The 17,092-nt window shown below is 34.2% G+C and overlaps 2 protein-coding genes across 4 annotated transcripts; both read left to right on the forward strand.

Annotated features, from left to right (window-relative positions):
* Window positions 1–939: 939 nt before the first annotated feature.
* On the forward strand, window positions 940–4,996 carry PGSIP2 (plant glycogenin-like starch initiation protein 2). 2 transcript variants are annotated; one of them, XM_039030226.2, is made up of 4 exons: window positions 940–1,302; window positions 2,041–2,244; window positions 2,751–3,358; window positions 3,689–4,996. In XM_039030226.2, the coding sequence occupies exons 1-4, from the start codon at window positions 1,244–1,246 to the stop codon at window positions 4,720–4,722; spliced, it is 1,905 nt and encodes a 634-aa protein (XP_038886154.1). In that variant the 5' UTR covers window positions 940–1,243; the 3' UTR covers window positions 4,723–4,996. The 2 variants fall into 2 exon arrangements, with proteins under 2 accessions (XP_038886154.1, XP_038886153.1); XM_039030225.2 differs by having other exon boundaries at window positions 959–1,302; window positions 2,038–2,244.
* A 7,008-nt stretch (window positions 4,997–12,004) lies between these two features.
* On the forward strand, window positions 12,005–15,340 carry LOC120075260 (uncharacterized). Of its 2 annotated transcripts, none has more exons than XM_039028477.2 (5): window positions 12,005–12,522; window positions 12,638–12,708; window positions 12,794–12,969; window positions 14,467–14,575; window positions 14,787–15,340. In XM_039028477.2, the coding sequence occupies exons 1-5, from the start codon at window positions 12,252–12,254 to the stop codon at window positions 15,093–15,095; spliced, it is 936 nt and encodes a 311-aa protein (XP_038884405.1). In that variant the 5' UTR covers window positions 12,005–12,251; the 3' UTR covers window positions 15,096–15,340. The 2 variants fall into 2 exon arrangements, with proteins under 2 accessions (XP_038884405.1, XP_090168986.1); XM_090312860.1 differs by having other exon boundaries at window positions 12,090–12,522; window positions 12,589–12,708.
* Window positions 15,341–17,092: the final 1,752 nt, after the last annotated feature.

Consider the following 17,092-nt stretch of genomic DNA (forward strand, 5'->3'; position numbering starts at 1 on the left):
CGTTATTGATTAACTTTAAAGGGTAATATAGTAATGGTAAAGGTAAGAAGACAATGGTACCATACAAATACAAAGTAAATAATCCCAATCGTAATCAAATTACGTTTCGGCAACTGGTAGCAGACTTTATCTGAGTTCAATTCCTTAAAATGTATAAGTAAACATGATCAAAAGCAATCCATTTACGTTTGCGATTAAAGACTCATTATGATTGTTCAATCAATGAAATTTTATTGAGATTACACCAATTTTGATTACAAATTGGTAAACATGATCAAACTCAAGACTTACGAACTAAAGATGTAGCACTCTAGAACCTATAGATTAAATAGAAGCTAAATTCAAGATCTACGATCAAACTTATACTTTTTTTGCTAATAATAATTATTAAGTCATGTTCATGGTAACCTTCCATCTCAAAAAAGATAAATACATACGAATTGTCTTGATTTATTAGTTATGTTCACTATAATGGTTAGTTTTTTTAATACAACAATTTAATAGAGAAGATTCGAACCTCGTCGTTCAAAGGAGTAAGTAATTGAGCTATGTTATAAGCATAATATTAAATCTTCGTCAAGATCTTGATATATATTCCCATCAATATTTTCATATTTTTACAGGTTCGACATCTATATAAAAGGTAAATCAACATTTTCGTTATATCATAGAAAAATTCATGAAACATAAAAAATGTCAATAAGATAAGTATTATATAAATAATAAACATGTTAACTCATATAAAAATTCTAAACTTTTTATTTATTAACTTAATGAACTCTGTTTAAATTTTTTGATTTTATAATTTTTTATATAGATATCTACCTACATGAATATTTTATCAATATTTTTATCGATATTTTGAGAAATTTCATTTTAAACCAGGTTTATAACATGGTATTACTTATTAGGACAAGAAAATTCTAATATAAAAAAATTGTTAACAGACAGTTGGCTCGCCATTTAACTATTTCAACATTTCTAAACTCAATTCCCTTTTGATTGCGCTTCAAACTTCCAACTTCACCGCCATAGATTTTTCTTCTTCTCTGTTTTCCTCCCTCTGCAACTCCCTCGCCGTCAACCCACGAACACTAGATCGAATGCCCATGTTTTTATTTCTTTTGTAAGCCATTAAACCCGTTTCTCCGCCTTTACTTTGCTGAGATTCTGGGTTTTTGTTCCCCAAATTCCTGGGATCAGGAGCTGAATTCCTCATGCGGCAGGGGAGAATCTGTTGAAGATGAGAGCACATCCCCCGAGTCCCATTGAACCTAGACATCGATTGTCTTCTTCTTTCAAGTAAGCATCACTCCCCCGTTCTTTTGCTTAAGCTACTTCCAATTTGTTTATGTGAATCGCTACTCAATTTGCTCGTAAGGGTGTGTATTGTATTGACTTTGAACTTCGATCTTCATCTTCTACATAAGCTTCACTTCCTTAGTTTTTCCCCTTGCATTTTGCTAACTTGGTGTCAACGGGTCCGCCAACAGTGTCGGTGTATGAAACTTACAGGTCAAGATTTGAATTGTAATTGTGGAGATTCGAGTGGTTAGAGCGTATGGAACTTGAGTTGTCACTTCACTAAACTAGGAAAATGAATCTAAGTTTTAGCGTAATGTTGAATTGCGAACTAAATTTAGAAGGCAATTTAAATACAAGTGAAGTTAGGGATCTGACATGTGAAGAAGCTTTCTACTAGATGGAATTGTTTCTTAATAACGTCTTTCCTAAATTAGTTTTCAGTTCTTGTCTTTTCATGGATTTAGCTATTAGCTCCCTCCCCCTCCAATCCTTATTAAGCAACTTAGACATCCAATCAATGATTAATTTAAGTAATCTTTCAATCTCTATACTTACCTATAACCTATTGCATTTGTTATCCTGAACAATAAGTTAATCTCTTCTCCTGGGAAACGCCAAACAATTTCACAACTACTTTTACCATAGCTTAACAGTACGTATTTCTTTGGTTTTTTACTAACTGAATGTGAATGAACTGAAATTTGCTAACATTGTCTTGAATGTCTGCTGAAGCAGTGAAGAAACAAGCAAGAGAAGGTTCCAAAGAATTAGAGATTTCAAAGTTGTTGAGAGGGCCCTCCATATTCCCATTCGTGATAGGGTTTTGAACTGCAAACCTTCACTAAAACTCGTGCTGGTTATTATAGTATTAGGAACAATAGTGACATGCTTCCATTCACCTGCAGTTCATATTTCAGATCATCCATTGAAAGGATCTCGGTACGCTATTTTTATTACTCAACTTGCTTTCAAATTGCTTTTGTATTATTCATCTTGTTATATTTCCCAAATGTTGCAGTATCTGTGTACGCAACTTCCTAGCTTTACTGACTATGAGAAATAAAAAGGAACTGGAAAGGAATATGAATGATGAGTGAGAAACTGGTAGAAGGAACATAAAATTAGGAAGCTAGGTAAGAAAACTAATGTTGATAGGGGAGTCTATCGGTTGTAAATTGTGTTGAAGATTATGATATTCTAAACAGATCTCTGTTAGGGATACGGGTTGCTATCACTTTCATTATTATCTGGTCTTATACCCTTTGTATCTTCTTCTCAAAGTAAGAGGTTATGAAGTTTCTTTCTTTAATTTCTCTTCCAGGACAAAGTATTATGGGCATAGTACTATTTCTCCGTGATAATTTAAGCCTGTAAAATTCTAAGAATCCAATTTTTCAATATTTGAGTGAGAAGTTTAGTGCTCACTTGCAAGTTTTTGTTAGCAGATGGACAGGTAGAGATGCTCGTTATATATCCTTTTCAGAAGTCAACTGGGATGAGGTTTCTGATGTTGTTGAGTCACTGACTGACCGGGACAAGTACCAGGGAATTGGCTTGCTGAACTTTAATGATAGTGAGGTTGACCACTGGAAACAACTCTTTTTGGAAGCAGAGCATGTTGTTTTTCAACTAGACCATGCAGCCAGCAATTTAACATGGGAAACTCTGTACCCTGAATGGATTGATGAGGAAGAAGAATTTGAGGTCCCCTCTTGTCCTTCTTTACCAAAGCTTCAGATTCCTCTGAAACCCCGGATAGATCTTGTAGCCGTGAAGCTGCCATGTGACAAATCAGGTAGATGGTCAAGAGATGTGCCTCGGTTGCACTTGCAACTTGAAGCAGCAAGGGTTGCTGCATCTGCTAAAGGGAATCGTTTCGTACATGTACTTTTGGTGACCCAATGCTTTCCTATCCCGAATCTCTTCCGGTGCAAAGAACTTATCACACGTGAAGGGAATGTATGGCTTTATAGACCTAACTTGAATATCTTGAGGGACAAACTACAGCTCCCCATTGGGTCATGTGAACTGTCAGTTCCCCTAAACGCTAAAGGTATTTTGCTATTACTTTATGCATAATGTCCAAAACATTTTTACTTCCTCTTTAATTGGTCTAATGTTGAAACGTCTGTTACCTTGACCTACTTGAGAAGCTTCTCTTAGCATACGATCTTCATTGGGCTTACCCAAGGAGCTCTACTTCTTTGATAGATAGGCTTCTTGTTTTTGCTCTATTAGTTGCTTTAGCGGTAATACGTCTGTTTGTCAAGTATATTCTATGCATCAAATCTGGTAGATGTATAGGCTGAAAATGTAAATAAAATAAAGGATTAGGTATCTAGCTGCTGTATCGAGAGACTGACTGACTAAACTTTTTGAGCAGAAAACTTTTACTCAGAAAGAGCGAACAGAGAAGCATATGCAACAATTTTGCACTCCGCACATATATATGTCTGTGGAGCTATTGCGGCTGCTCAGAGTATTCGCATGACTGGTTCGACACGGGATCTTGTAATACTTGTTGATGAAACAATTAGTGAGTACCACAGAGGTGGCTTGGAAGCAGCTGGTTGGAAGATCTATACAATCCAAAGAATCAGGAACCCAAAAGCTGAACGAGACGCATACAACGAGTGGAACTACAGCAAATTCCGTCTTTGGCAGTTGACAAATTATGACAAAATAATTTTTATAGATGCTGACATGCTCATTCTTAGAAATATTGATTTCCTCTTTGAGATGCCTGAGATAACTGCAACAGGAAACAACGCTACCTTATTTAATTCAGGAGTTATGGTGATCGAACCATCAAATTGCACATTTCAGTTGCTAATGGATCACATCAATGAGATAGAGTCTTATAATGGTGGCGACCAGGGGTACCTAAACGAAATCTTCACATGGTGGCATCGCATCCCAAAGCACATGAACTTCTTGAAGCACTTCTGGGAAGGTGATGAAGAAGAGAAGAAGGAGATGAAGACTCGTCTCTTTGGAGCTGACCCTCCAATCCTTTATGTCCTACATTATCTTGGCAATAAACCTTGGATTTGCTTCCGAGACTATGATTGCAATTGGAATGTAGACCTTCTACTGGAGTTTGCTAGCAATGTTGCACATAAGAGATGGTGGAAGGTGCATGACGCCATGCCCGAAAATCTACAGAAGTTCTGTTTGCTTCGGTCCAAGCAGAAGGCACAATTGGAGTGGGACCGAAGGCAAGCAGAGAAAGGAAACTTCACCAACGGTCACTGGAAGATAAAGATTAAAGACCCTCGTTTGAAAACATGCTTTGAAGATTTTTGCTTCTGGGAGAGTATGTTGTGGCATTGGGGTGAAACAAACTGGACAGACAATTCTTCTGTTACTCCATCTCCCACTACGACCACTACTACAGTGTCTCTCTCATCTCTTTAAACTTTTTGGCACTTTTTTCCCTTTGAATTTATTTTTATCATTTAGATTATACCACGAAAGTATTTAGGAGTGAAAGTTACATATAGAGCAAGTGCTTCTCGTTGCTGAAGTTCACCTTCCTATTTTGCCAAGATGGTTTGCTTGTTTCCATGGGAAACTGTAACTCAGTAATACAGGGGACTGTTCGTGGTTTTTTCATTTCAGAAACAATTTCCCATTTGCGATAGTAAATATTGAGTGAATAAAAATATATTTGAATAGTGCTTTTCTAAAATAATCTAATTTCTTTAAGTTTTACGAAGTTTCAATTCAGCTTTTATTTATGGTATATTTGAGAGTTATCCTTTTTAAAATAACTCCGAAATATGTTTTTTACATTTCAAAATCAGTTTTAATTGTATGAAAATTGTGTTTAAAATTGTAAAATCAAAAGTTAAATTGATTTTGAATGGTTAATAAAATGTTTTGTACAAAAGTGATTTTACTATTTCAAAGGTAAATTGATTATAAAAAAAATGATATAAATAAGTTACAATCAAGTTGAAATTGTAAATTTTATATTGAGAAACTTTTAATTTTACTCTTGAACTTTCGTCAACTATTTCATTAAATTGATGATAGAAAGTGATGTGATAATGTCTTATAAAATAGTAGTACAAGTAGTATAAGTGTAATCTTTAATTATGGCTCATAATTTTAGATTATTTTTCAATTATGCTCTTATTGTTTCTTTCATTTTAACTTTTGAAATTATTTGAAAACAATACTTTATTTAGCTTTTCTTTTAAAATGAAGACACAAATTGTGTGGTGTTTAGTTGAAGAATAAAAGTTTTGGTATGTGTACTTTAGCAATAAGCTATAGAAAATGAAGGGACTTTAATTTAATCTTATTTAAAATAGAATGACCTCAATTAGAGGGAGAAATAAATTTTGAAGGTAAAATTTTAGTTAAAATGGTGGCAAAAGTTGCACATTCTAAGAAAATTCACGCATAAGTAAAAATTAACGACCTGTAAGAATATGAAAAGTTAAGCATTGGAAAAATCGAAAGGAGAGAATAGTCAAGAGAACAAAATTCACGAGATGAATAAATTAATGAAAGAAAAGTTATAAATGAGCGAGGTCAATTGAAATTGTTAGTTTGTGGAAACATAAAAATAATAATAATAATAATAATTAAAAAAATTGACTAACATGAAATGAGCAATTCTCATGCTAAAATGTAAGAAATCCATCAAGGAAAAAGGATTTTCATAAATTAATCATGAAATAGAAGCTCCATATTTAGTGTGCTTTGTGATCTACCTACTCTCTAAGAATGTTGTTTGTCCATATTTATTCATGTAAGAAATCTATCAAAGACACAAATGATACTTAGTTTTATTATTATTAACTATTATTATTATTATTATTATTATTATTTTGTCTATTTCTCTTCTTCATTCATATAATAACATAACAATAATTTATGTCAATTAATGGTGAAATGGAGGCTCAAAATTTAGTCTGTGATTTGTAATCTACCTACTCCCTAAAAAATGTTTTCCCCAAGTATTTTAATGGTAGGAGGTGATAAACATTGTTTTATCTCATTCTCTAATTTATACTATTTCACCTCAAATGTGAGTAGGTCAATATATATTTTTTCTTGCAATTCACTACTATATTTCATATTTATTTTAGACGAGATGAGTTGACGATGCATGCACTAAGAATGTGTTTACTTATCCGTTTGGGATTTGAAGCACAATCGTAATTGAATTGTATTATAAAGGAAATGATTTACAACGGTAATATAAGATTACCTTTCATGTGTTTACCGATGTGGAGTTCAATTATGATAAAAAAATCTCAATCGGTGGTGTTAATTTTTTAATGGAAATGCGATTTGAATAATTGCCCAAGTGCTCTTTTATATTTTAAATTAATTTTACAATGTCCTATTTATTCACTATTATATTTAGGTAATTGTTTTAAAAGTCACTTAATTAAAATTCTTAGCCGTGTTTTTTCTAAGTAAACTAAATCCTAGGTTATAAAATACTCAGTAGGAGGAAGAGGTGCATCAGATATGTCTATGATTCCACTCACGTTTCTTCCTGTATGTTCACACCTTGAGATTCATGCTTGACCTTGAGATGCCTAGGATGCATCCCCCTTCGAATGGTGTTTGCATGAGTCAATATCAAGGTGGACGGAGAGAGTATTTATAGTAAGTGGGTGAAGGGTGTGTGTCAACACGTCCTATGGTCTCTGTCATTGGTTCACACCGTCAAATCATTTTGTACGCCCTCATGTCGCCTTCGAAGCGTCCCCCTTCGGATGGGTTTTGTGCAGTTGGTCAGTATCAAGGTGAACTCCAGAAATCAATTGTAAATAGACCCAAACTGTGGAACAAAGGATTATCCCGGACCTACACCGAGGTATTGATGGTGATTCTCAAATATCGTAGAACAAAATTTGATATGATGAGATAGAATGCAATAGAAACAAAGACATAGGGAACAGGCTACACTTTTAACGGTCAAAGCAAACCCTTTCATTTTGAATTCTTTAATTCAGAATGAATCAAATCTCCTCAAGTAGGATTCGAACCTATGACCAATCGATTAAGAGTCGGGATAGGGTCGCTTTAGGTTTTGCCCCAATCGGATTTTTTTCCTTCGGATTGGCCTTTTGGGATGGGCCTCTAGGGCTTAAAATGGCGGGTCACACTTACGGGAGATTGTTAAGTAAGTTAATGATCTCTTGGCCAAATCAATGATGACTTGTCGATATGGGAACAAGAGTTGTTTTGGTATTAATGACTGTTTGAGAACTTCTCAATTCAGATGAGGGATAACTGACCTCTTTTCGGCGACTTTTGTTCTAAACCTTTGAAGCGTCATTGCGAAACTAGATGTCACATGGGATTCATGTTAGTTTTGCTAAAACCTTATTGGATGTTGTTTTGTTTTACAACGGGTATTTGCTTAAAACCTAACGTAAGTCAATGTGTTTTTCTTTTCAGCAACTCGTTAGTATTCTTTTTGAAGCTTTTATATTTTAAATTAATTTTACAATGCCCTATTTATTCACTATTATATTTAGGATAATTGTTTTAAATGACACTTAGTTAAAATATTTTCAAATATAGCAATATGTCTCTGTCTCTATCAGCGTCAGTGATTGGTGATAGACACTAATAGATATCTATGAGTATCTATCACTATCTATTATTGATAGTGAAGGAAATCAAACATGAGGATTTCCATGAGCAGCGGAAGGATCGTTCCAAATTCCATTTGAAATTGAACATAAACAATTATAGTCACAAAACGAAAACTTAACAGGTCATGCATGACAAGAAATTACAACATGCTTATACAGAGAGTCAAGGGATAGAGTATGCGTACCTTTGAAGAACCATTCTTCAAACTCCCTCAATCAATCTCCAAGTGTCCAAGAACAGCAACACAACCCTCGAACGCAACGACCGATTGTACGAATACTAGCACGAACACAATGAACACAATGATCACAAACCCAATGAACGGCCTCCAGAATCTCGAAATCAATCGAGTTGAGTGAGGAAACCACCACAATGGTTACCTTGGTATTCTTGGTGTGAGAATCCAGAAGTTGTGGGTTCTGTATGGACTTGGCTTGAGGAAGAGATTGGAGGACAACAATCATGTAGACGATCAAGCAAGTGGGAGATAGAATGTTTTCTATCGTATAGATGATATGCTTGATCGTGTAAAAGTTGGCATCCTATCGTATAGACAAAGTCACGCGATCGTTTAGCTATGACCAGCTGAATGAACTATCATATAGTCAATGTGCACAATCTTTTAGTCTCTCTATAGTTATCGCTTAGTGAAACAATTTCACTTGATAGTTTCTTCGTGAGTTCTTTCCGAAAGTAGTAACTCTCATAATTTAAGGAAACCTTTTTCCTTTTATCTCACGGTTACCATAAAATGACCAATAACTTCCAATCAATTGGTTATTATAGAAAAAGAGATAATTATCAAATAATTAATATTATTATAAATAAATATGATAACTAACTTACCATATTATATTTATAACCTATAGTTTTAATATTTCATCTCATGAAACATACAAACCATAGTTTTTTTTTTTCTATTTTATGGTACTTAATGTAAATCATATTTACATTAATCATCCACTTGATGTATCTCATACACCATACCAATTATATCATATATAATTGAATTTTCTCTTGTTAATTTGAACACTTCAAACTAACTCCAAAAACTAATTCTCAACTTGAATCTATTGAGCTACCAAAGGGATCTTATGGACATGTAGATTGAAGCTCCAATGGTACGTGAATAACTGACTAAACTCTAGGATCCACCATCCGTTAACTGCCGAGACTCCACTAAAGACCGACAGCTGCACTCTCCTCACTATAGATATATTTGTGTCTATAGCAACTAATCAACAATGCGATAACTCTTCACAGATTGCTCGTAAGTACAGTTGGACCAATTTACCGTTATGCCCCTATAGTTACATCTAACTCTTTAAGTACCATTGATTCCTCTAATGAACATAAGCCATAGTTCTACTATGACTTGGTCCTCTCTTCCAAAGAAAGGATGTAGCCACTATGTTCAAAACCCGGAATCAGCCCTTAAGGGAGCAATCTATCTACTTACTCCTGCTTCGGGGAAGGAGTGAACTTCATCTTGTGTAACTGAGTTTCCAGCTCCCCAATCAGACAAATCCCCAAAAAAGTAGATTTATAGAGTTGGCAATCTGGCTACTCTTACCCATACTAATCGAAGGATCGCCCTCAAAGGCAGGAGTTCCCAAAACATTCAAGATTAAGGTCATGTCACCTATGGTCGTTTAGGTGAGATGTAAGTCTCAAGTATCAATGACGTTATATAAAGAGACTAGTCATCTCGTGGTCCGGTCTTATACAAACTCTTTGTATAGGACATCTCCCTTGCATGTCTCCACATGAATGGTCATATCAAACCATTTGTAGTAGTTCACAACACTTGTAAACTTCTACAAAACGGACCGTATCCGTAGTGTCACCAGGATAAGGTATCTCTCCTATATCCTTATATTACAGACTTTTTAGGTTATTACTTAAGGCATGATTCACTTGTATATCTCATATACATGCTTAAGTTTACATACAATAACCACATATCTTTGTTTATTGGATATGAGTAAATGCAAAATGAAATAACTCTCATTTCATTCATAACAATGTGTACAATGTTTACAAACTATGAGACTTCGGGAGAATTAGGACACCAATCCCAACAGATAGTCACTGATAGACAGTGGATTTGCTATATTTGTAAATAAGTTGACTTATTTTTTTTATATTTGAAAATAACCCATATATTTATTCATTTATTTATTATATTTAGTAATTAATATTTAACAAAATTTAATATATAAACAAAAAACTCTAGGATTAAAAAAAAATATAGATTGTAATTATTTTAAATTTCGTTAATCTAATCCATATTTTAATTTAGTTCTAGATTTTCTTTTTCAAAATAATGAATATTTGGAGTAGATAATTTTTAGATGATTATATATATATCTATTAAAACAAAATATTTAATTATATAAAAAATATATAATGAATAATATATATTTTTTTGTTTTTTAAAAATAACAATATTCTTGTTCTACAATCTTAAACAAGAGCGAAAAGTACCTAGCGTGTTTAGCTTTGATCCAAAGAGTTGGAGCAAGAGCGAGATCAAGCTTGAGCGAGATGGATAACGAGAGAGGAATTGATCGATGAAATCGTAAATCAATTGGAACTCAAATTCAAGATTGGAAATCTAAACTTCATCGATTTTGATGGGTTTGTTAATGGTGTTCAAAATAGACAGAAAATGAGGAATTTAATACAAGGATTGAAAATGAAGAAAGTGAGTGATTTATGGAAAGGAAAAATACATATAAAGTTTGATAAGTTTGGATTTTTTGGTTTTTAGATTGTAGAGGAGAGAGTAGGGTGTTAGATTTTTTGGAAGAGAGGATAGAGAGAGGGAATTTGTTTGAAAAAGTTGAGGGAAAACAAGAGAGGGAAAACAAGAGGGGAACAGGAATTAGAGCTAAAAAATGATAAATAATAAAATATTAAAGGAGAGAGAAATGGTAAATGGTATAAAGTGAAAAAAAATGGTTTGGATCCCACCTAATTAGTGATCACAATGGAGAAATTTCTAGTATTATGGTAGTATGAAAAATTTTCTATACAGCCTCTATTAGTTACTTGCCACAAAAGTTGCATTTAAGAATTATGTAAGGTACACGAGATAAATGAATAAATCATTTAATGATGTGTCAAATAATAAATAGAAAGAGTTGATACTATAATACTACTAGATTTTGTATAACGTAGCCCATTGTTTTTAATTTTTTTTTAATAGATGACCCATATTGTGTTAATATCAAATGACCCAAAATTTAAAAATAATGAATATTAAACTTTTACTTACGTTATCACTTAGATCACACTTGCTACTTTCTTCACCCCTCTTGCTCACTCTCTCATTTTGTCCCTCTCTCCCTCACACTTCTTCTCTCCACTCTCGCTCGCGTTTGTAGCCATCATCCGACAGTTTATCATCCACTTCAACATCATTCACACTCATGTTTTAGGCTCCTACCAACCATTCATCTCCACTCCAATGAACCCTTCTCCTCGTGCTTATCTAGCCACCTTCTAGTCATCATCGCGAGTGCGAGGATATGAGAAACGAATGTGAGGATTTGCTTTCACTCCTTCACGAGGAAAAAGAAAAACAAGAATGCGGGTAATAGAGATGTAGAAAATGGTTAGTACAATCTAAAGATGACATAGATAAAAGGTTAATTTTGACTGTTTTCAAAATTCAGGTGATTCGATATTAGTCCAATTAAATTTGAACCATACATACAAAAATCTCTTGACCTTTAGTTACTTCGAAGGAGGCGTTTGGGGTAAGAAGTTGGTTATTATAGTCATAGAGTTATTATAGTTGGGTTATAGTAATTTGTGTCTGGAGTGTAAATTATTTTAATTTGGGTTATAATAATATATGTTTGAGGTGTAAACTATTTTAGTTTGAGAAGAAAATAGTAAACACTGTAGCAAAGAATAAAAAAAAGATGAACGTAAGATGGTAAAAATTGTAACAAATAGTAAATACTGTAACAAGTGGGAGTTTAAAATAGCAGTTATTATCTTAAGATAATTCTGGTTCAAAACACACTCTAAAACTGTGTTTGATGGCCGGGATGAGATTATAATATAATGTAAAAAAAAATCTATGTTTGAATTGAGTTCGATTTGTAATACAAAATTTCAATCTAATTCTCTTTCTCATCTTTACATTTTACGATTTCTGTGTGGAGCGGCCGCCTTAGCAATACTGTGGTGTGACCCGTGAGCTTCATCATCCCCAGTTTTGCTGCCATTTTCCATCCGCTTTTTTCCTGACCGTTTTGTTTCTTCTAACGCCCATTAACGGATTTCAAGTCCCAAGAGCAGGAATGGTCTTGATTACGACTCGTAATTCCAGACTCTCTGCCGTTTCCACTTCACTAATCCTTCCACATAGTGGCTTCCGATGGTCTTCAATCTCCCCCAGAAATCTTCCCTTCCCATTTGTCGAGCATCGACTTCCTTCCACGTCGAACAATCCCCTATTACTTCATGCCAGAAAGAGAAATTCAGAATCAGAGCCAGTTCTCAAACGAAACATCGTCGAGGAAGTGTCGGAGGACGAAGAAGACGACGTCCTTCTCGACGAACTTGAAGAAGGTACAACCCATTAACAAAAACCCTCTCTCAATGTATCCCTTTAATTTCAACTAAATTTTAGTGTAGACTGGTCTTAGGAAAAGTAAATTGACGGGACACGTTCTTGAATGCGTAGATGAGATAATGGAAGATGATGGCGAAGATTACTTTGAAGAAAAGTATATGGAGGGTAATGCTGAAGTCTACGTAAGACCTTCGCCTCTAAATATGGAGATATTGAGCTGAAATTTCTAACTCAAATCCTGAATTTGATGATTGATTTTATTTGAAGGAAGGGGATGGCGGGGAAGGAGGTGGAATTTCCCTTGCTGGGACATGGTGGGATAAAGAAGCACTGGCTATAGCTGAAGAGGTTATTCTTTCATTTCATGGCGATTTGAAGATTTATGCTTTCAAAACAGTCTCTAATTCCACTGTTCAAGTGCGGATTGAAAAGCTTTCTAACAAGTAAGTTTTTCAATCTCTGTAGTTATGTTATATGTGTTTCTTTGTAGATTTCTTTTAAAAAATTAAATAGAAATGCATTGCATATTTTCTAGAACATATTAGATTGAGGTTTGCTTTTCTTGCAAGATTATAATTTCCTATTGCTGAATTCATAAGAATGAAATGCCGTCTCCAAGCTCTTTCTATCCCAACCTGCTCTCCTCTCAAAGGATTGTTTGAATGATGTTGATATTAGGAAATGTTAGGATTACTAGCCCTACATTTCACTCGCAAATTAAGGAAGATAGTTCACACCAAGACTTGTTTGGGATGACTGCCTAAGTGGTTAAAAACGTTTTTTTTTCTGTACTTCAAAACTCTTTTTAAAACATTTTTAAAGTCATTCCAAACATATCCATACCCCTATTCTAGTTCACCCACTTCGACTGTTTCCGATCCAATATTCTATTCACGTTCAAGTTCAAGTGCAAATTGAAAAGCCCATATTCTACTCATGTTCAAGGCCCAACCTGCTCTCCTCTAAAAGGATTGTTTGAATGATGTTGATATTAGGAAATATTACGATTACTGGCCCTACATTTCACTCGCAAATTAAGGAAGATAGTTCACACCAGGACTAGAGATTTAGGACTTGTTTGGAATGACTGCCTAAGTGCTTAAAAACATTTTTTCTATACTTAAAAACACTTTTTAAACATTTGGAAAGTCATTTCAAACAAACTCTTATTCTAGTTCACCCACTTCGATCGAGTTAAATCCAATATTCTACTCATGTTGTAGGTTACACAATAATGGATGGGAGAAGATAACACCAACAGTTACTAGATAAGTTCTCACGGTTTTCTCTCTAAAAACAACTTAGATAATTCTCTTTTCCTTGTATCCCTTCACCCCATTATCTTCAAAAAAGAGATAACTAAGGCTTAATTAATATGTTGCTCAAACCCTGGTGCTGGCCATTTTGGAAATTTTCTTGTGCTTCTGGTGCTGCTATGCCTACCTCTATAGATAGATGCTCACAATTAGATTGAACTCAGGGATCAAATCTTGCGCTAGTAATTCACCCACATGTCTTTAACCAAAATTTTGATGGGCTTGGTTAAGACTCCACAACTCCCCACAACTTAACAGTTCTAATTATCTTTTAAGCTGGAAATGGAGATGCCTTTTTGCTTTCAAGTTAATCAAGAGAAAATTATTACCCTTTGGCTTCAAGTTTTCCTTCTGATATTAGTGTCCTCATTGACCCTGTTCACAATGCAACTCAAAGCAGACTTGGATTTCTTCAAACTCCTTATTGCTTGAACTATGTCATACTAATCTGCAAAATTTCCAGATACTAGGGACGTTAGGAGTTGAAGTCCACTTTAAGGATATGGCAATGTGTTTCACTTTTGATGTTTTTTTCCCAAGTTTACTGTCGGTGCATATGTTCTTGGTTAGACTAAGGACCATTTCCTGGGTTCTAATTAAGTAATTCCCAACAATGCACCTCAGATCAGGTTCCCCCAGTATGGAAGATATCGAGGCCTTTTCTACAACATATCGAGCACGATTGGATGAGGCAGAGCTTGCTAAATCTGTGCCAGAGAACTTATCTTTAGAGGTATGCTTCATTTTTCCCTATTCTAATTCCCTCATTCTTTTTTTCCCCATATCGTCAACCAATCTATCTTTAGCTTCTGAATGAGAAAATTTTTCACTTACAATATTCAAATCAGTTTCCTAATTGACAAGAGCAGAAGAGAATTGCTCTCTTATAACTACTCTGTTAGCTTTTGGGTCTAAATGGGTGTTAATCCTTCCTACATTATAAGGTCTCATCTCCTGGTGTTGAACGGGTTGTTCAAATTCCTGACGAGCTGGATCGGTTCAAAGAGAGGGCAATGTATGTGAAATACACAAATGATGTAGCTACAGCCAGTTCGTCCTCTGAGAGTGATGGCATTTTCAAGCTTGTGTCATTCGACATAGAAGCAAAGTACTGCACTTGGGGTTTAGCAGACGTGAAGATAAATAGAGAAAAGGCGGGAAAAGGAAGGCCTCTAAGCAAAAAGCAAAGAGACTGGCGTTTAGAGACTCCTTTTGATTCATTACGTTTGGTTAGGCTGTATTCTGATTGCTGATAATGCAATCAAATTTTGGTTGGAATTCACCTTCCCCTCAATCCAAGGTGTATAGTAAATCCACATCTGTTGATTCTAAGATTGAAAATTTGCGTCTCAATTTTGGAAGTCTTTGGCTCACACTTGGTGATCAAGAAGTTTAGCCTTGGTATAGGAGTTTGCTAACTTTAGTTTGTTTTTCTCATGGAGTATTAATCTATGTCCTACAAACTCTGACATATGAAATCCAATCTTTTATACCATCACTTTTATGTGTGAACATAACATAACGATGGTGTTTGAAACTGAATTGTAAGTGCTTTTGGAAACCGGGGGAATAAAGTGTTCTGTGATAAAGTACTTGGGGGATTTTGAGAGTTTGTGTATTTAGATTGTAGAGTTTTAGATTATGTTAAATGGATTAATTAAAAGTGTATTTGGTTGATAAATATGAAAATTGTACCGAATAATAGATATTTGGGCAAATTACACTCATGGTCCTTGAGGTTTGAGATTGGAGTCTATTTGGTCCTTGAAGTTTAAAAAAGAACACTTTGGTCTCCGAAGTTTGAAGAATAGTTCTAAATGGTCTCATGGATTAGTTGACTAATGAGAAAATGAACTGGCATATTGAGGTGACAAATTTAACCTAAGGTGGAAGTATTGTTTCAATACAAATATATATGGCTACTTTTTGGTGCACTAAATCTAGTCCTTTTTGTGATTATGATATATCTATTATTTTGTTAAATTGGAAGTTTTTCTCTAATCTATCCCCTGTTGTATTATCAACTTCTCGAGCTCTCCTCCACTCATTGTATTTTGCTTTTGTTGATTAATATAACTCACTTTTAGTGTCGAGGTGTGATGAGGGTACTAAGGATGTGTCGACCTAGTTAAGATATCCTAGTACACTCCTTGATCCCTCTACCTAGAGCATCTTGTTCAAGAAAAAAAGGATAAGGTATTATAATAAAATTGGTGAGTAAAGATAAAGTATTCTAACAAAGTAGAATAAGATATACGGTCGCAAATTTTGGTTTACAAATCTGTCAACCAAAACATGGCTAAGCAAACTCATGCTCCCCACTTTCAAACACAATGAAAAAAAAAAAAAAAAAAAAAACAATGATCCAAACACCCAAAAATGAGTATAGAATCAAACATTAGAATGATGTCATTTACACATATTTCTAAAAGTGCTTATAATGTACTTTGTACTAAAATCACTTACTTTTAAAGAATTCGAAATTCACTTTCAAATTCATGTTCTAATTATTTGTTCTTTTATACAATTCCAACATAGGTTATATAAACCTAGATCTTCCAACATTGAACTTTAAGAATTCATCCTTTCCGTTAGATTTAGAAATTCCCTCCCCAAACATATTCCACTCCTTTCAATACAATATCTTAAAACTTTCTACCTATCAAAGTCTCTATTTTATTTTTATTCATTTTAAAAACATTTTTAAAATCAAAATCTATGATCAATTTTCTTGTTCTTATATGGTTTACCATGGTAAACTATCTCTATATATACCAACATGAGTATAGCTTAATGATGAAGATATTTACTCTTCAAAATACCCACTCTCACATTTGCTGTAAAAAAAAAATTGAAAAACAGAAAGAGAAAACTTTACATATATAAATTTTGATATTTTACACTTTCTTTCTTATATGATATGTAAATTGCGATGGCTGAATAAATCTAAACCTTATCTGTAACGACTAAGGAGGCAATGGGCCATTTGACAGAGACATTCCTCATTCGGTCCCTTGTAGAAGAAAATGACCAATCATCCTCTTTCACCGCGTGCTTCCTAATATAAAAAAGAAAAAAATTCTCAAGAGAAAAGGAAAGAAAATAGTGGGACCATTTTGACCCCAAAGGCCAGAAGAGTCCACGCCTAGTGTTGAATGAAAAACGGCTTCTTTTGTCTCCACCTTTAACTTTCTAACAATATTCTGTCTTTCTATTGTATTTTCACTATTTCACTGATTAATCACATGCA

Source organism: Benincasa hispida, chromosome 4 (assembly GCF_027475165.1).
Source record: "Benincasa hispida cultivar pf3 chromosome 4, pf3_genome.v1.1, whole genome shotgun sequence".
NCBI classification, from domain to species: Eukaryota; Viridiplantae; Streptophyta; class Magnoliopsida; order Cucurbitales; family Cucurbitaceae; genus Benincasa; species Benincasa hispida.